General features: G+C 37.6%; 1 protein-coding gene across 1 annotated transcript in view; it reads right to left on the reverse strand.

Annotated features, from left to right (window-relative positions):
• SORCS1 (sortilin related VPS10 domain containing receptor 1) overlaps window positions 1-20,909 on the reverse strand; it is a 726,370-nt gene that overhangs the window by 23,305 nt on the left and 682,156 nt on the right. The window contains 4 exon segments of the mRNA XM_074295531.1: window positions 9,551-9,679; window positions 12,240-12,352; window positions 15,160-15,283; window positions 18,426-18,559. Of these exon segments, the coding sequence (XP_074151632.1) occupies window positions 9,551-9,679; window positions 12,240-12,352; window positions 15,160-15,283; window positions 18,426-18,559 (500 nt within the window).

The raw sequence follows: 20,909 nt of genomic DNA on the forward strand, positions 1-20,909 counted from the left end.
TCCAGAGCTTTGTTTGCTTATGGGTTGGTCTTCTAATGGTTTCAACTTTTGCTTTTCTGTTGCTATTTTAGCAATCATGTATCTCTCCATATTAAGATTCTCTCCTGGTTTCAGTTGACCTTCTTGCTCCACTGAGCAACTGTTTGTTTTCTGCTCTTCCCTGTTGTCTTAAATTTCGGTATTTTGAAGTCACTCTCTCAATTCCTTCATTCCTAAGTGGATTTCTAGAGATAGCACAACACAGTATCTTCAAGAAAACCCCTCAATAGTCAGGGTTATTTGCCTTTCACCTCTGGCCTTCTCCATTAGATCTTCCCAGGGTAACACAACTAAACCAATCCCTTGAAATGATTGAGCTAGTGAGCTAGAGGCAAATGAAAGGTGGGGCGTGGACTGAATAACAACTTGATAAGAAAAATGCCATTTTGCTCAGCTCTCTGCCAGCCCTTTGCCATCTGTGTGGCCATACTGCTTACCCAGTCATCCCCATCTCAACAGGGATGGGGGATGCATAGCAATTCCACCATTCTATTTGTGAGCTGTTTTGAGACTCACTTAAAAGACCATTATTTGGTTCAAAGTGATTCTCAGGGTCCCTGTAAATAGTCATGGGGGAAAAAAAGGTGAGATTAAAAACTCATAGATGGAAATATTTAGCAATATGTCAGGCAGAAAGGGAAGGAAGCCTCATCACCAGAGGCTCTGGGGAAAGAAACTAAGCTTGAATTCAACATGCATACGGGGGTAGAGCTCTGCTTCTTCTATTCCAAACCTCCCTCTTCTGTACTGTGAAGAATTTGTTGTCTTGGCAGAGCTCATTAATCCTTCCTATTGATCATCACTTCTCTGCTCCTCAGTCATGCTGTCTGCCTTCCCTCCCCTTATATTGCTAAATAATCTCCAGGAAAGAAACATGTTAATGTTGGCCCAATACCTATTTCACAGAATTTTTACAGAGATTCAAAGCTTCCTATAGTTCCAGTTTCATCTTCTTTGAAAAAATGTCATTTTGGAGGGAAAAAGGGAATTCAATCATTTAAACTCTATATTTACTGTTAAATGGTAAGCATCAATGGAAAGGTGGTTATTCACATATATAGATTTTTAGATATCTAAATATCTAGATATTTGCTGAGTAACCTCGAGCATATCATTTAGTCTTAGGGCTCTGGGCAAGTCTTTAAATATTAGAAATTATAGAGAAGATGATGACTTAATTTTGTAGAGGACATTTTCTCATACAGGAGTTCCATATATGAATGATATCAGATATTAGAATGAGCGGAAGTCACATCCACCATGAGGTAGTAATAATTCAAAGATACCCAAAAAGTTTAGACAAAATTTTAGATGATAGCCCCATCATGGGTGAGAGAAATTAAGATGATTAGGCTATCTTCATTTATAAAACACATTCCTTAAAACAATTAAGAAAAAACAGTATTGTGAATAGTATTGTGATCATATTATATATAAGGGAACTCAGGCTCATGTGCTATATAGCTAATAAGGGTCAGAAATAAAATCCTGTTGCTAAATCCAGCATTCTTTTCACTTCATTGCAATGGTAGCCCCTCTCTCTTGTTCAAAATACAACCTTCAAATCTAGCCTTAGAGGCAATGGTAACTACATTTGAGAATTTTTAAAAAAGCTATCACAGAGAAGAAATATTCTACTTGTTCAGCTTTGGATTGTGAGACCAGAAATAAAGTCAGCAGATGGAAGAGGGCAGAAGGGGGGGGGGAAGAGAGGGAGGGAGGGAGAAAAGAAGGAAGGAAGGAAGGAAGGAAGGAAGGAAGGAAGGAAGGAAGGAAGGAAGGAAGGAAGGAAGGAAGGAAGGAAGGAAGAGAGGGAGGAAGGGAGAGAGGAAGAAAGGAAGGAAGGAAGGAAGGGAGAGAGGGAGGAAGGGAGAGAGGAAGAAAGGAAGGAAGGAAGGAAGGGAGAGAGGGAGGAAGGGAGAGAGGAAGAAAGGAAGGAAGGAAGGAAGGGAGAGAGGGAGGGAGGGAGAGATAGAGAGAGGGAAGAAAGGAAGGCTGTTTTGTTTTGTTTTCATTCTGGAGTAGCCAGATTGCTATAGAGTGGATAGAGTTCTGAGCCTGGACTTAGGAAGAGTGAATTCAAATTTGGTCTCAGATGCTAGCTATATGACTCTGGGCAGATCATTTAACTGTGTTTGCCTCAGTTTCCTCATCTGCAAAATGAGCTAGAGAAGGAAATGGCAAATCATTCCAGTATCTTTGCTACAAACCCCAAAAGGAGATTACAAAGAGTTAGAAATGACTAAAATGACCGAACTATTTATGCCTCTAGACTCTACACACTGTACTATCTACCTCAGAAGATCTTAAAGCCAAGGCTACATGACTGATCACTTGCAAAGTATGTAGTAAGAGGATTCATATCTCAGGAATGATTGAAATTCAGTGATTTCTAAGGCCCTTTTCTACTCCAGGATTTTGTGGTTTTGAATTTTTGAGTTGATAACTAGGAGATAGCCTATTCTTACTACAACAAGATCCTTAGGGCTCCATTCACTGAAAGAATCTTTTTTGAACTGAACTTAGTGGGCAGTTTTAATACTTCTCAAGCCCCATTTAGAAGGAAGGTTTGTACTGTACTTTTTGTTTCATGAAATACATTTCACCTCTGACCCAAGGCGCATGAATGCTAGCCTGATTTCCAGTTTGATGTTGGTTTCTCCTGGCTTAATTACTTTTTCTTAGGGCAAAAAAAAATCAAGTTTATTAGCATCCCTGAGGAACAATTCCAATATAGCATATTCTTTAAACACTTTAAAACAATGAGGTTAAGCTGATGGAGAAAAAAAAGAATCAGTTGTCCCGATTTTCAGCTACCTTTCACAAACTACAGTCTTGTACCGTCAGCCACATTTCCTCTTTTTGGTCATAGGTAGTATTCCTATGGATTCCAAAAATTTACTCATATCAGTCCCCAGAAACACGTTCTCATGTTGTCTTCCATAGAAAATTGTCTTTTATGTCTATGCTATGGTCTAGTGTTTCTATTTTGATGAATCAGTCTATAGGGGACAACCTATAAGTGTGTGTGTGTGTGTGTGTGTGTGTGTGTGTGTGTGTGTTTGTATAAATAGATGAAAATTTTTAAAAAGCTTTAGGATGTAAAGAAGTATGTGAGAGCCATTTTCTTTCACTGTACCTTGACATTTTCATATATATATGAATGAGGATAGTTATATCTATTTGATGAAGAGATTCATTATTTTTGGTGGATTACTCATGTCCTGAGAAAATTTCGTTCCTTATTTAGTCCACTGAAGACCTTTTAGTGAGTACCAATACCCTTTTCAGGATGGTATTTCAAATTTTGTCTTTCCACAGAATTACTATTCCCTCATCCTTTTCCCCTTTCAGGATTCTTGCTATCAATGAAAATAGAGGGAAGAAGGGTAAGCCTGTTAATAAGAGAGATGCGGAGAAGTGAGGGTGGAAAGAAGTTTTCTGTATACCTGAGCAACTGCCTCTGGAGGAATATACTTTCTATACCCCCTAACCTGAGGGATAGAGTCCTTTCTGACTGGCCCAGCATCTAAAAAACAAAGACTGGTGGAACCATACCAGACAGCAGGTCATTTGATTAACCCAGTGCCTCAGCTTAGTAACAGGGTCAAGTGCTTCTCGCTGTGAGGAATTTTCAATTTATTTCACAGATAAGATAGCTCTGATTCAAGTCAACTCTCCTGCTTCCATGGGAACAGTGTCAGAAGAAGCTCATACAGCCATGGCCTGAGAGTCCAGCCATCACTTTTAGAAGGGCTGACTGTGTGAGAGTCCATCACATTCCTCAACCAAAGGCTGGGCTAGAATCCTATTGAGCTAAGAACTCTTTATAAGCAAGGCACAAGGTTCATGAAAGATGGGTAAAGGTGAGTGAGCCTGCCTAAGGCCTGTTTCAAAATTAGATAAGGACATTAGTGGTGTGGTGGTATTTTCCCCTATTATACATGTTTTTCTATTTGTAAAATCCTTTTAGCTTCTCCTTGATCCCTCCTGGTTCATATGTTAAAATTTTTAAAAAATTATGTCTAAGAAGGTTTTTTCTTTCTGTTTAAGGAATACAGTGAAGAAGGAAGGCATCTCTTATTTAGAGTTAGGAGATAATGGTCTTGTGATAAAGAGAGCCATCTGCACCCAGAGAGAGAACTATGGGATCTGAGTATACAACATAGTATTTTCACTTTTTTATTGTTTTTTTGTTTGCATTTTATTTTTTTCTCATTTTTGATCTTATTTTTCTTGTGCAGCATGATTATTGTGGAAATATATGTAGATTGCACATGTTTAACATATTTTAGGTTACTTGCCAACTAGGGGAGAGGGCAGGGGGAAGGAAGGGAAAAAATGTGGAACACAAGGTTTTGCTAGGGTGAATGTTGAAAATTATCTATGTATATGTTTTGAAAACAAAGAGCTTTAATAAAAAAAGAAAAGAACAATAAAAAAGACAATAAAATAGAGATAGATTGGTATTCTTGTCTGGGTTCAGCTATTAAATCATAATAGCTGCATTTATATTGAATATTATGGTTTGCAAAGTATTGAACACATTATCTCATTTAAATTCAGAATAAAATTGAGAGGTAGGTACTACAAATTACCTAATTTCTATTTTATCCATAAGGAAATTAAAGATTTGCCCAGTTAATAAGTGTTTGAGGTCAAATTTGAACTCAGATCTGTAATATTCTTCTCTAAAATGTATTATTCTCTGTGAGCAGGTTTTTTTGGGGCTTCTGGAGTCAGCCTTCCTCTCAGTTCAGTATTCACCCCAAATGCAGCCAGGTGCTAAAGTCCATATCTTTTATTGTCTCCTTCAAAGTATTATTTCCTTCACTTGGGGCTCTGCTAGTTTTCTGGAGGCCTTCTTCTCTCCTTGGTTCTGAGAGGCCTGCCTTCTCTGGCTTCTGAATCTCCTGGACTGAATCCTGGCTGAGGCTCTGAGAGTTTCTAGTGGATTTGTCCTTTCTGGCCCTGAGAGCTCCTCCTTTTATGTTCCACACTGAGTATACACCAATCATTATATCACTAGGAAACCATTATTTGTTGTAGGATTAAATCACTGCTAAACTAGATTTAACTATTGTCTTCTCAATTCCACTGATTTAACCCCTTGTTTCAAGTTCTGGCCCATAACACAGATCTTTAAAACTCCTGTTCTATCTGTTGCACCACCTATCTGACCAACTTCACATAGGGAATTAGAGGTAGTATCTAAAATAAAGTCTTCCAAACTCCAACCTAGGGTTCTTTCTCTGAGGGCACATGACCTCTATTCAATCTTGATTTGACCCTAGGCAAGTGCTTCTCTCAATCTGGGATTTATTTTGTTCATCTATGAAATGAAATGAGTCAGTTAATAAGTTTTTATTAAGTGTCTACTAGATAACTGGCACTGTAGGAAATGTTGCGTGGGGGGAGAAAAAGAAAAACAAAAATAATCCCCTTCCCTCAAGGAATTTATATTGGAATTCTGTAAACAATTAAACTTGGAAAAAGAGGGAAGATAATCTCTAAAAAGAAGAGGGGAGAAGCTGGGAGGACAAGGCAAAGCCTCTAGAAAAAGGAGCTTCATAGATGGTACTTAAGTCCATTCTGTGCCTCATTTTTTTGTTTTTGTTTTTGTTTTCTTTTTTTTTAAATTTATTTTAATAGTTTTTATTTACCAGATATATGCATGGGCAATTTTACAACAATCACAATTGCCAAACCTTTTGTTCTATTTTTTTTCCTCCTTTTCCCCCTCCCCCCATGGCAGGTTGACCAATACATGTTAAATATGTTAGAGTATAAATTAAATACAATATATGTATACATGACCAAATAGTTGTTTTGCTGTACAAAAAGAATCAGACTTTGAAATAGTGTACATTTAGCCTGTGAAGGAAATCCAAAATGCAGGTGGACAAAAATAGAGGCATTGGGAATTCTATATAGTGGTTCACAATCATCTCCTAGAGTTCTTTGCTGGGTGTAGCTGGTTCCGTTCATTACTGCTCTGTAGGAACTGATTTGGTTCATCTCATTGTTGAAAATGTGTGCCTCATTTCTTACTTAGCCTTAATTATAGATTAGGTGTTGCTTCAGTCAAACTGAGATCTGTAAAAGGCCTTAGCTTAAAAAATCCTAAGTCTCCCACTGCATCCAGGGCCATCTCCAGTCAATCTGATCTGACCACTGGATCCAATGCAGGAGATCTGGAGGAGAAAGTGAGGCAGGTGACCTCACCCAGCCCTCCCACACTTAAATCCATTTCATTTGCATCTACTCTTTGATATCCTGGTCCTTTGAGAACTAAGGACAAAGATCAATGGCTAGACTGAGCTAGTATCAATGGGGTAAAATTATATGGAAATAGATTAAGGAGCTCCCTAAGAATTAGAGATGGCCCAACATGATATGGGCTGCCAAAAATGAGTTTCCCACCATTAAAAATGTGCAAGCTGCCACTGGATGCTCACCTGTCACGAATGCTGTAGGGATAAGATTTCTACATTGAATAAAGCATGGTTAAACTAGATCTAAGATATTTCCAATGTGGTACAATGCCAATAGTGGCATAGTTAAGAGTGAGAGGATTTGTGTTCAAAGACTAGCTCAGTCATTCACTCCTATCTGACATTGGACAAATAAAACACTTCATTTTTCTCATTACCAATTGTTTCATGTACAAAATAAAGGGGGTAAGACTGTATGCCCTTTCTAATTCTAAATACAGATGTCTAGGATAAGGGTTACTAATTATTTTTTGTGTCATGAATCCCTTTGCAATTCTGGTTGGACCCATTCTTAAAATAATATTTTCAAATAAAAAATGCATAAGATTACAAAGGAAAAACATAAATATTGAAATTAAAGTGCAATTTTTCCCATCAACAGTTATATACCCTCTGAAATCTTATGCACAAAGGTTAAATCTATCCCTTAGGGGTTAAGATCTTTTGTTCTAAGATTCTATTGCTATCTCTATCTCCATAAACATACATTTAACTCTGTGAGAACTGAAATCTCTTCCATCTCTTCAATTAATAACCATTTATTAAATACTTACTTTATGTTGAATAATGTGATGGACAAATATAAGAGAAGACATGAAAAACAAGAGAGAGTCATATACAACGTACAGAACACTGTAGACTCATGTGCCAGGAGGTTGAACTCAACTCTACAAACAAAATGAACGTTTTATGAGATTTGGCTTAAATGATGCAAAGATGATTTATGACACTATCAAAAGAGGGCAAATATCTAGCTAGAAAAGAGTAGAAGATAGGGCTGTGGGTAGAACAGGATGAAGGCAGAAATAGGAGAGGGGAAGAATGGATAGACAAAAAGACAGAGAAACTATGGAGGACAACATCAACTACCCTAAAGACTAATAGATATCTGTGTTTTTTTCTTCTCTGATTTTCAAGAAATTTTAATCAAACTTTGTAAAACAAAACAAAACAAAAAAAAAAAAAAAGGAAAGGTAAAACAGGAAAAGAAAGCATGCAGATGAAGGGAAATAGCTACACACAAACTTCATCTTGGAAAATTATAGCTTCATCTAAGTAATATGTATAAAAAAAAGGCAGAACAGTTGTAGTTCTATGGACCCAAACACCCTTGCTTCCTTCAAGTATATAGCCTAAGCAGTGGACCACCCTATAGCCCATTAAATTACAGATAGACATAATCACTTGTACTTTAATGGAAGCTGAGTGTCAGAAGCGAATACAAGCAGATGAGATCTGCAGAATTTACAGAATGCCTTCATTTTAGACTCACAAAGGAAACAGGATTTGCCATTATATAGGTAGAAAAAATATAAATATGATAAGTTTATTAATGAAAATCAGCCAGGTGTGTGGTGGGTGAATTCAGTGCCAGCCTCTGAGTCAGGAAGACCTGAATATCAATTCTGCCTTTGTGTAAGGAATGTCCCAGCCAAACCTTAAACTTCTTAGTGCCCCTAAGCACTTTTCTAAAATGATACCTTGTAGAATAGGTGCTGATTTGCATTAGGGGCCAGGATTTCTTCACCAGGACTTTCCAATATCAATGAAATCACTGACAGAATCAGAAAAAAAAAAAAAAGTCTATGGAGTGACTGAGAGAGTTCAAGAAAAATTGCATCAAATAATTTGGTGTATTTGAGGAGCAAGGGGATTTTTATGTTATTTTTGCTGAGAAAACTATTAAATATATTTTGAAATTCTTTCATAAAACTAAAAATCATGGGGTTAGATACTAAGTTTAGTCAAAGTTAAGCCCTGAACATCCCTCTAAGTCTATTGAGAAGGTCATGGTAGGGAAGGAAACCAGTGTGTACATAGTAGGTGGTAGGAATATATTCTTCATTCCATTGCCTTCTTAGACTTCAATAACCTTGACTTATGTTTTATTTCCGTGGGGACATCAGATTAGCTATTCTGTCTAACAACAAAGTACAATCCCTTATCATGGTGATTCTGACTTTGAGGAGAATAAGGTGATAGAAACAGAACCTAAGGTGATACTCCAGGAGGTAACAAGTCAAAAATAAAAGTCAGTTCAGTTTTCATCATAATAAATACCCTTTTCTCAGGACTGAATGGTGAGAATACTGGGCAATCCAGTCATTAGTATTTCACTCAATATCACCTACCAATGTTTCTGTGCATAATAGGTTTTTACTCTGTTGAACTGAATTAAAAATGCATTTCTATAAGATGTTTATCTTTTCAAATAATGTGGAAAGTATTTCAATCTTGTTTATTTCACAGGATTAGAAGGCAAGAAGGACTTGCTACTGGCAATCCTGGAAGGAATAATCACACCAATGAAGTCAAGGAACCATGGGAAAATATTGATTTAGTCAATCCATATCCAAAGAAGTGCCCACTAGAGCAGAACAAAACAAGTGCGCTAGACTCTACCTGAAGACCACTGAGGAGGGTAAGTCCCTGCCCACTTCTCTAGACAAATCATTCCACTTTGAACAATTCTAACTGAACTGTTCTTATTGGTTCCCTCCAACATTCTTAGAGCCCCACATTAAAATTTTTCTTTGCCATTTGTACTCATTGCTTCTGATTTTGTCTTTTGGAGCCAAATAGAACAACCTGAAACCTTCCCATGAATGACAATCCTTCAAATACAAGAAGACAGCTGTCATGTCCCTACTGGGTCCTTCTCTTCTCCAAGCTAAACTCTCTAGTTCCTACAACTGGCTCTTCATCTTTCTGCTCACCAAAGTATATATGTTATTTTTCAGTAATAAATACTATGAGAAAGTGAAACTATATGTTATCATTCCCATTTTAGATTTAGAAATTGAGTCTCAAGGGACTTGAGTTCTTTTTGCCTTGGTGTATGCACTGTCTCAGCTGATGTCCTAGCTTCTAATTTCAATCTCCCTCTCTCAGCTCTGTACTTTTGCATTGATCAGATGACTATTAGAACTTTATATGCTACAAGAGATTGAATAAGAGATTAGATGCTACAAGAGATAATAGCGAGGAAGCTCCAGTTCTTTCCCTAGGGTACTCACCTCTTCCAGGTCCTCTGATCTTTTGTTTTCTCCTGTAGCATCCTGATAAGGCAAGACAAAGAGTTCAGCAGCTGTGGGTAAGCCTGGAAGCACTGCCACCAATATGTTTTGGCTTGAAACACCTGTGGCCTGGGGGGGGGGGGGGGAAGACACAGAGACTTTAATCAAAAGACTGCCTTTTAATATGTCTATTTAGTATGTCCTTTGGACAAGAAAAGCTTTTGATGGATTCTGCTTCATAACAAATAAAATTCTAGCAGTAGAATCAGATCAGGAATGACTTATTTTTTTCTCTTCATCTCTAGCCCCTATTACCATTCTTCATGTACTATAGTTGTTTAAAACATGTTTGTGGAATGTCATTGAACTACATTTGATTTCACACAGGATAAAATGAAGAAACTACTTCCAACATGTACTTCTATTCTCCAATAATTTAAAATTAGAGTGAACTATTGAAAACTTTGCAGTTCACAGAAGATGGGTTGTACCCCTTAAAAGTTGTCTGCTGAATGAGAGAAGCTCTTTGAATGATATGATAAGAAGCCATTCTTATGCTCTTTGCTCCTGAGGAGAACAAAATCCACCTATCTCTATACTCAATAGAATATAGAACTCTACATTTCAGGAATGGTAATTAAAAGCCTTTTCTAGTTTTCTAGGTAGCTGGCAGAAAAACTAAGACCTTGAGCATCTTATCTCTAGGAAGCAAGAGAATAATTATGGAGGACAATAGGCAGAATGTACTGGCTACTGACTGCTAAGATAGGGCAGCTCAATCCTTAGTATGGCAAGAAGAATGGTTTCAAGATGACCAACACGGACCTTCTAGTCCAAGGAGAGCCAGAAAGGAGACATCCAGGACACTAAGGACAGATAATATAGGGTTGGGAATGCATGATGTGGTGAGAACTGGAATTAGGGTAGGACATCCCCTAATGCTCAATCTCCCATTATGCAAAGAATTCCTGATACTATGGGCCCCAAGAAATTCATGATGGTGGAGCTGCAGATTATATCTACTTAGGGGCATGAAAAGATGATTTCTCTTTTTCTCTCCTTCTTACTCATGCATACTGTCCCAGTGTTTTTCTTAGTTTTAAGACAGGGCCTTATATAAAAAAAAACATTTTTACTAAATGTAATTTAATTAGATAGAGCATCAAGCAGGCTATGAGGGGGTAGATTGAGAGCTGGCAACAAGCTCTGAGTACTATCTCTCCTGCTAAGTGCTACCAACTACCTATAGCCCTTTATCTTACTTGGGGTATCTATCCTGGGATATTTCTAACTGTGTAAAATGTATAATCTTAGACTTAAAAATGAAAGGGACCCTAATGGTTTCCTGGTCCAACTTCCTCATTTTATAGATGAGGCCCAGAGAGATGACATGATTTATCCAGAGTCACAAAGCTATTAAGTATTTGAGCCTGAATTGTAATCTGGGTCTTCTCAATGACCTCTCTTTCTAGAAATCAATGCAACTTGAGAGATAATTAAGGTTCAGTTAGCCAGCAGGCAAGAAGCAGCTGTGTGATGTTAATATGATGACATATAATATGGTGGGTGTATAGCTCATGACCTAATACAGAGAATTTCTACAAACATCTTTCAAACCTGTCTTTTCACTTATTCTCAGGAAATATGGATTGCATAAGGGAAGAATAGCCAAATGAAAGTCCTTTTCAAACTACCTATGAGAGATACTTGAGGATAGAAAAAAAAAAAAAGGGCCTTCTGCTAGTATTGGGGCTACTAAAGTGGTATGGCCTTGAGCTAGGAAGAACTGAATTCAAATCTGGCCTTAAGACACTTAATGGTTATATAGCATTGGGCAAGTCACTTAATTCTGTTTGCCTCAGTTTCCTCATGTGTAAAATTAAATAAAGAAGGAAATGGCAAACCACTCCAGTATTTTTGCTTAGAAAATCCCAGATGGGTTTGTAGATAGTCAGACATGACTGAAATGACTAAACAACAACTGTTATATTGCGCTAATACTTGACTTAGAAAAATTGGAAGAATTAGAATTTATGATTAAGATCTGAAATCATGCAGTCAAATCCTTTTATTTTACAGCTAAGAAATCTGAGGGCAAGCAAAGGAAAGTGACTTGTCTTTTCACTGGCCTATAGTGCCTAACTCTCTAACTCTAAATTCTTTAATCTCCTATGATCCAGCTCTGTTCTCTACTGTTTTCTGTGTGCCTCCAGCACAGTTGAGTCAGTTTTTCCTTCTGATTTTAACTTTGTGTTTGCTTTGTATTGATTTGCAAAATAATTCTAAGCACTCTTCACAGGGGTTTGCAGATGGATATGTTTGGATTGCTCGAAAGAAAAAATGAATATAATTTCCTCATCTATATACTGAAGAATATGGACCAGACCCTATCATAAATCATCCTCAGCTCTAATATCTTATAATTCTCTTAAGTGCAATTCTATTTCTAATTCTAACTCCTAATTCCTAATACCATATGATATGGGCAGTTATCCCACATTTTGTTTCATTTTATCTTCCTTTCCCATGGGGCCCAACACAGAGTTCTACACTGAAGTCATGTTCAGTAATGTTGCTATCTGACTGTAATCCCAGTTTCCAGCTGTTCAGTTCTGACATGCACCACATCGCCATGAACCTCTCCAAGACTGTAGATGGACCATCAGGAATAGCAATCTTCTTCACTCACTTCAATTAGAGCTCTCTTGATGACACGGCTGATATCACGCCTCCACTCTGGAATGTCTGGATTATAGTCGTCCAGGTTTGGAGAAAAGGACAAACGAAGAGACTGGAATTCCTCTGTGGACATGATGGCAGGAGATTTCAGTCAATCAAACTGTTCCTATGTCCCTTATTAACCACAACATTTAACAATAACAGAGTATATTCTTTACATGTACCCAGAGACTTAAGTGATTCAGGAAGTATTTTTTTTTTATCCGTTTAACTTTGAGAAGGTAGAACTTACTTAAATGAGCTATTAAATGAGCAGAGGGAGAGGTTTGAAGTCAAAATCCACAGGTGGAACATAATGTGTTTGAGTTTCAGAAGGACTGACAGACATATGGGTCCCCTATTAGTCATGCAGGAGACATAAAAAACGTACTTAAGCAATTCTTAACAATACTAAAGACTTATCAAACACATGCTTTAGAGACTCTCACAGTATCCTGTTGCTTTTATAGTTGGTACCCAATTCCATAAATGTATTTTTCAAAGCCTATTTTATGAGCCACTGGTCACCTACATGAATATCACTACCTTGGTCCTAAGAATAATTAGATGCATATTAATTAAGTTGCTCAGTAAATGCCAGCAGTGAGAAGCCACCTACTGTGACTCCACATTTTACTTTCAGAACCTCAGTTTACTTTCTTCCCCTCATTATCCTCATCCCCCCCCCCCCCTTCCTTACTTGTGTTTACTAAACTGCAGAGTAAAGGTGCCTTGGTGAAGTGTACAGATGATAAGAAAAGGGATTAAGAGTGGGGATGGGGGAAATTTAGTTGAAAAGAGAGACCCTAATTTCTGTATTAAACAGCAGGGTGCAAGGATGGGAAATTAGAAACATTACACCAAAGTCTGTTTTGAAAATAGGAAAGCTTTGTGGGAGGAACAAAAAGGGCAAACACCAATTATTTTTTTTTTTTATACAGCTGCTCACAGAGATGGATTCTGCACATTTGCATTTTTAATTTAAAAGAAAAACTGTGCCCTGAAGCAAATTTAGAAGAAACAAATCAACATAGCTTTTCTTTCTTAAGAGTCCAGTTCCTTCATTCTTTCTTTCAGATGATTAATATGACTTTAGAAAGATGTTTTTCTCTTTCCCACTCTCCCCATACCTGACATGAGAATGTAAGGACAGTGTGAGTAGGGAATGTTTAATAACTTAGTACTTGATATCCATTTTGTCTAGCATGGTTCCTCCACATAGTAGGCACTTAATAAATGTTTATTGACTTACTTGACATCAAAGAATTATTAAATAGTAGAACCAAACTTGACACTTAGTCATCTGATTCTAAATCCAACACTCTTCACACTGTGACATGCTACTTCCTTTGAAATTATGAAAAGGGAAGGTACTGAGAAGCAGGAGATGGCAGGAAAAATTCTGAATTCAGAAGCATGAGACTTATTTCTTATTTTGACTTTGTGACACTATGACATTGGGCAATTCTCTCTTGTTCCCAAGGATTAGTTTCCTCTTGTGAAATAATCTCTAAGGTTCCATCTTAAACTCTAATATTCAGATTCGAAACAAGAGGCCAGCAAATTGTTTAGTCACAAGAGTCATCAAAGGAACTAAGAAACATTTTTTGTGATGATGACATGAGGGCAGAAAAGAAAGGGGAAAGATATTACAAGATGATAGGGAGAGAACAGGAGAGTAAAACTGAGCTGACTATGAAAAAGGCCAGAGAGAAGGTTCCTGAAAAAAAAAAGGCCTCAGCTATTACAGAATGAAAGCTTCTAGATCAGAGATACTAAATACAAGACCCACTGAATACAACTCTTAATACTCCCCAGAATGACCCTAAGTCTCAATTCTATTGATAAGATATTCCTAGACCCTAAACTTAAAAGAGCTTTAACAGACTAGAAAAAATATTGCGTCTATAGAGCCTCTCCAACTCTTTCATATTCCTTGAACTTTGTCTGGACACTGTCTACTAAATCTTTAAAAAACAAAATTACAAAAGGAGATGATACATTGAAAAACAGTATCATATAATGATACTGACAACTTTCTGCAAACAGAAAGCCTTGAATGTGCCCAAATCCCATCTTTGACAGATACTGGCTATATATAGTACTGTGCATTAGTGTAAAATGGTGTACAGAATGTTGGAAAGAAGAGGAAGGAAGTAAAAGGGGGGAGGGAAGGAAGACAGAGGGAGGGGAGAAAGGAAGGAAGTATTGGTTTAACTACTTCCCAGTCCCTCCCAGTTAACTAATGAAAAGAGTGTGCTAAGCATGTGGTTATTCCAGCTCCCGTGTTTCTGAAGCTGTTTTTACCTTTAGACCATATTTAGTTTTACTTCTAAATGAATTTCTGGATGTTATCCAGTTGGTGAGATAAGAGTAAAGAAACAGTTTACATGAGCAAAAAATGGAATTTCTCTGTAGAACCAAGGAATCTTTCCTTGATCAAATGATTTGACTTCCAAACACTTTAGTTCATCATCCCTTCAGTAGATATATGAGCACTGGTATGCTCCTGTCCTCAAAGCAATATATCAATAGACAACTTAAGTCAGGAGTTCTTACCTTGAAATCAATAGGCTCCTTGGGATAATTTCATGAATGTGGATGGAAAAACTAAATTACATCTTTATTTTTAGTAACTTCTAGATGAAACTGAGATTTTCTTCAATTATATACATATATATATAAATGTAATAAATATTATTCTGAGGTGTCAGTTTTCTCCTCTTTAAAAATAAGGTTGTTGCAAGAAATGACCTCTAAGATCCTGTTCTAAACCTTGTTTGCTAATCTTTCCCAGGCAACACCTAAGAGTCCTGTCCCTATTTCCATAGACTCACACCAATGCTACTCACTTTGTCTTGAAAGCAATTGTTTCGCAAAGATGTACTTACCATATACTGCAATGGTTTTTGTATCCTGAAGAATAGCACTCCCAGCTGAGACCTGTACTGTTATGGTGTTCATTCCTTCTGAAGTAAACTTAAATGACTTGCTTCCCTCCAGGGTGATCAGTGGCTATAATCACACAAACAGAAGCACAGAATTGAAAGACAAGGCTGTTTTTTTTCCCCTGTCTCTCCCTCTCTCCTGTCAATATTGTTATTTAGTCAATCACTTAGTCAATCAATAATCTTTTATTAAGCGTGTAAAATGTGCCAGAAAGTGACCACATGTACAAAAATGTTTGTAGCAGCCCCTTTTGTAGTGACAAGGAACTAGAAAGTAATGATGCCCATCAGTTGGGGACTGGCTGAATATGTTATGATATATGAATGTTAGGCAATGTTATTGTTCTATAAGAAACAATCAGCAGGAAGATTTCAGAGAGGCCTGGAGAGACTTATATGAGCTGATGCTAAGTGAAGTGGCTAGAACCAAGAGAACATTGTACAGGGCAACAAGATTATGTAATGATCAACTGTGATGGACTTGGCTCTTTTCAACAATGAATGATTCAGACCAGTTCCAATGATCTTATGATGAAGAGAGCTATCTACACCCAGAGAGAAGACTGTGGGAACTGAATGTGGATTACAACATAGCATTTTCACTGTTTTTGTTGTTGTTTGCTTGCATTTTGTTTTCTTTCTCATTTTTATTTCCTTTTTGATCTGGTTTTTCTTGTGCAGCATGATGATTGTATACATATATGTATTCATATATTTTTAACAAGTTTAACATATATTGGATTACTTTCTATCTAGAAGAGAGGGTAGTGGGAAGGGGGATGAAATTTGGAACAACAAGGTTTTGCAAGGGTCAATGTTGAAAAATTATCCACGCATGTCTTTTGAAAATAAAAAAGTTTTAATAAAAAAAGAAAACTCTTTGCACGTATTTTGAAAATAAAAAGCTATTATTAAGATTTAAAAAAATGTGCCAGAGTCTGGGCTAGGAACTAGAGTCATAATTATCAGAAATGATGACATCGATATAACTGGGAGAGGTATTTTTCAATGCTTGTAAAATATTTTAACATTAGAACTATAATGTGGAGTCTCTGAGAAGTTGTATAACCGAGCTTAGATTATGTCTCAGTAGACCCCTTAATTTTTCAGGTGATAAAAATGAAGCACAAGTAAAGTTAATTGACTTGCATAGCCACACAGGTACTGAGTAACAACTGAAATGCAGGACTTCTGAATCCAAGTCTGAGTAAACTGTCCTTGTGAAAACCATTTCTAGAAAGTGCAATCTGAGATCAATAAAATGGGTCACAGTTGGTTGGCATGTGGAATGTATTTGTCAATATCCCATTGTCAAGTAATTCCTCGGATTGAAAAGAGATTCTGACTAGTTTAGAAACCCTGGTTTACTCTGGCCCTATGCAAGATTTTTTGACCATCTAAGGGAACTAGGCTACTGGCTAGAAAATCAGGAACTCTGCCTGCCCTGGATTCCTCTGAGTAGCCCTGTGGGGACTTTTCTACAAGGTAGCTGCTGGGAAATCTGCCCTTCTTTCTGAATAAGGAAGTAGGTACTAATTGGATAGTGGATTGGGGAAACTAAATGGAAAAATAGAAGAATCAAAGTCACTTGGTATGGTGCCTTGCAAAAGAATTGGCCATGGGAGTACAGAAGGGAAAGATTATTAGCCTAGTGACCTCCCTCGACTCACTCCCCACAAACATTGCTTTTCAGTCTTTCCTTGAGTTCACTTAATTAATTTTTAAATCAAAATTCATTTAAGCCTATGTAAAGGAAAGGGAAACATCAGGTATAAAACTAAGTTCTGATAATATTAATGCTCCTTGGAGAAAAGGGTGTGTGTGTGTGTGTGTGTGTGTGTGTGTGTGTGTGTGTGTGTGTGTCCAAGAAGGGAAAAACCTACAAAATACCCTGCAATGACACAGAGGAAAGCAGACTTTTTAATCCCCTTTTCTCTCTGAGGGTCAAACTAACTACATTCTTCATCCACTAGAGAGAGGTAATGGGCCACATTTGCACACATAATTTAACAGGGAGAAGTAGGCCTTCTTTGTGCTTTATTTGTAGCAGAAGTGGGAGGGAAGCCAGATATGGGCTCTAGTCCATAGTCATGCAAGAAGCATAACTAGATAGGTACATGATGTCTTTCTACTCCCTGGGGCTATGCAAAGACACCTCTCCAGTTAAAACAGAAATTGAGCTCTAGTGAAGAGGCTTCCTGATTTACATAAGATGCACTCAGCCCAAAGGATAATGTCTCCAAATTAAAAGTGACATTGCTCAAAGATCAAGATGTCTAACACAAAAGTTACTTCATTTCCAGAGTTAGCAAGAGGGAAATACTGCGCTTTGGAAGTTCCAGAGAAGATGTTTCAAATCCGACATGGACTAGATAGACAAGAAACCCATAGCCTTCTGGTTTTACCATATCATTTTTTGCATTGGGTAGTACTAGAGCACTGGACTAAAAAGTCAAAAAAAACCTGGCTTTGAATCATGTCTTAGAAACTATGTGATCCTGAGAGTCATTTCATTTCTTTGGGCCTTTCAGTCCTCATCCCTACACTTGCTACAAGTTTCACTAATAAAATAAGAATGTTATAAAGAAAAATTTGTTTAAGTATTTCAGCCATATTTGACTTGGTGACCATGACATACAACTGAGAAGAAGCCAGCTGGTGTCACAGAATGACCTCTGGCCTTAGTCAGGACACCAGGATTCTTGCATTGGTTCTATCACTGACTTATGTCCATGCCATTTTGTTTTACTCTTTCTAGACCAAGAAAAGGGGGAGCTGAATAAGACAATCTATAAAGTACCATCCAATTCTAACATTCTCTGAGACAGGCACAAGATCCACTCCCTACTTAGCATTTCAAATATCAGATTTTGGGGATTAAAATTTGGTAAACAAAATTACTTCTAGTCCAGTTTCTGTAACAAAATCTGGGTGAATTTGGGCACCACACTGTCTCTCTCTGGATCTGTTTCACCAACTTTCAAAGGAGAAGGTAAGGTCTCAAAAGTCCTCCTAGGGCACTAACATTCTACAAACTTGCCTTCTTGTATTTAGAGTCTGAGAAGCTTCATTTTTTTCTTTTCAAAATTTTCTTTCATTTGATTCTGAGAGTGGGTGAGACATAGGGCTGTGGATCAGTAGGAGATGTTTTGCACTTCAGAGATGGAAAAAAGGCTTCAGAGAAAGGAGGTGATTTCTTGGTGACCTACCTCTGTGTTGTTCCCGTGCCACCACACATAAGTCAGGGTCCCTACTTGGCTGGGCCACAGCACAGCTGTTGCATTGACCTCTTTGTTCTTGGTGGTGACAAAGGGAAGTGACAAATGCACATGTTCCAAGGGACCTGTGGAGACAAAAGGGAAAACAAGCCCCAAACAAGAAGATCTTGTAGATAGATCTCCTCAAAGTTCCTTACCCAGCTTGGGAGTATGCTACTCTCCCCCAAGAAAATACAGCTGGTCTTTGAGATGGACAGGACACAGCATGCTCAAAGTCACATCATGATCAGCACTATTTACACAAGTGAGAGAGGAAGATCATTTCTCCATGTTGAAACAGACTAAAAAAGGAATGTCCCTATGATTCATTTACCTGATTCCCTAACTACCAATTCTGACCACTAAGCTCAATTTAGCTCTAAGAGGAGAACAGAACCTTTATTAGGGGCTTTTGCACTGTCAGGGAGCTATGAGAAAAGGCCTCATTTGAGGGATGAAAAAACTGAGTGACAACGGTGACTAGCTCCCTCTCCTATAAGGAGTAAATAACAAAGGGTTTGAACTTAGTTCCTCTGATTTCAAATACAGTTCTTCAAAATGGAGGTCCTTTTGGAGATTTCTTGATACCATAGTCATAAAAAAGATTAGCTGCAGGATTGCTAATTGTACTATGAAAGAACTCTGAGGGTTACATGGTCAGAAATAGCTTCGGAAAGAAAGATTTGATTCGTTACTTATAGGAATACCAGGAAACTAATCAATCAATAAGCATTTATTAGATACCTAGTATGTACTATGCACTGTGCTGCCACTTAACTGCTCTGGGCTCTTATTTCCTGACCATACGATTGTCCAAAGCTCCTTCTGGCTTTAAATTTGCTCATATGTGATCTCAGTTCAAAGATCATAGCCCTTCTTTGTCTAGTGTTTTCATCTCCCTGTCTCTCTCATGTTATATGCCATGGTGATAGAACAAGAAGTGCAGAGGAAGCAACTACACATCTTAATAAGGATCATTTGCTGGCCCCAAGTGTCACACTGTCCTTGTAATGATACAAATGCCTATCCTGTCACTCCTGTTGATTAACTTTCTACCTATAAGTAAACTTTTTTTTTCACATGATAGTAGTACTATTTCTTCCAAGTGAAAGTTTTCTTAAAAACAAAACAAAACAAAATTCTCCATTTGATGCTGGTAGCAATTGTAAAGATATTATAAAAATCTGCTGAAAAACTAAGGATTGCCCTCAGGGATCAATGATGAAATAAAACCATAATTAAGCAATGATTTGTACTTTTTTCCAGCCAAACTCCCTTAATGTATATAACAAACACACTGTTAGCTTGAATATCTAAGTATTCCTACCTAAGTGTCTACGTGATCATGACCTGTAAATATCAGCCCAATGATGGAGCATCTTTGCCTTTTAAATGGAATCTTTGGCTGAAAAGGTGATAAAATTATTTCTTCTTGTAACTGATGCAAAAATCTTGACCAAGTGAACATTTGCCTCTAACTCAGAAGCCCTTGTCTTGTCTGACTCAGTGCAGCACATATACCTCTAGACACAGAAGTAAAGGGGAAATTACTGGATATATGAGAGAAAGTATACCAACTTATGCTGACAATATATGTTCTATGATTGGATATTACTTGCAGTGTACAGAATAGACAGTAGGTGGTGCCATATCACACTATAACAAACAGGAAAAACTAATTTTAGGGAATCAGAGAAGAGATGAATTTAGTCCGTTTGTAATCAGTGTGATATTAGAGCAGGAAGGAACAATCTTTACAATTCCAGGTTAGTTCAATCCTCTTATTTAACATGTAAGGAAAATAAGGTTTAGTATTCTAAGAACCGGGGTATCTGGGTTTCTAGTCCAGCTTCTTTCCTTGCCTGTGGGAAGGAAATTAGGTTCAGATGCCTATGTCAATATTACATATCCTGCAGGACTGGACTTCAGAGTCATCTGACTAGCTGCAATTTCTGATAACGAGAGAGAGAGACTAAAACATGAAAGTGAACCAAAGAGAGATTCCCAGGGGAATTTTTTTTTGGTAGGGAAGTATCATTTCACTCCTAATTCATTGTATTTATGATTTCTCTTAAATCAAGAACCCATTAAAAGGAACCCCACATCCTTCTACAAAAGTCTAGTTGGCCAGTTTCAAGAGCAGAGGCCTGAAAGCTTCTATTTCCTTCCATCACTTCAAGGGAGATACTAAAGAAGGACAGGGCTTCCTGTCACATTCCTGCTCATAGTCTCTTCACTTCTCTCCTTCCAAGTTCTATGCACTGGGGCCTATCCAACTAAGACAATGGCAGCAAGTTTTCTCACTCTCCATCCTTTCTTCTCTCCTGGGCTAATTTTATATGCTTCTAAGCTTCTAACCTACCAGCAATATGTATTGCAGCCCATAGCCAAAGCATGTTCCCTTGTGGTGGCTAAGTTCTCATTTTGTTACCCTTC

Source organism: Sminthopsis crassicaudata, chromosome 2, assembly GCF_048593235.1.
Source record: "Sminthopsis crassicaudata isolate SCR6 chromosome 2, ASM4859323v1, whole genome shotgun sequence".
NCBI classification, from domain to species: domain Eukaryota; kingdom Metazoa; phylum Chordata; class Mammalia; order Dasyuromorphia; family Dasyuridae; genus Sminthopsis; species Sminthopsis crassicaudata.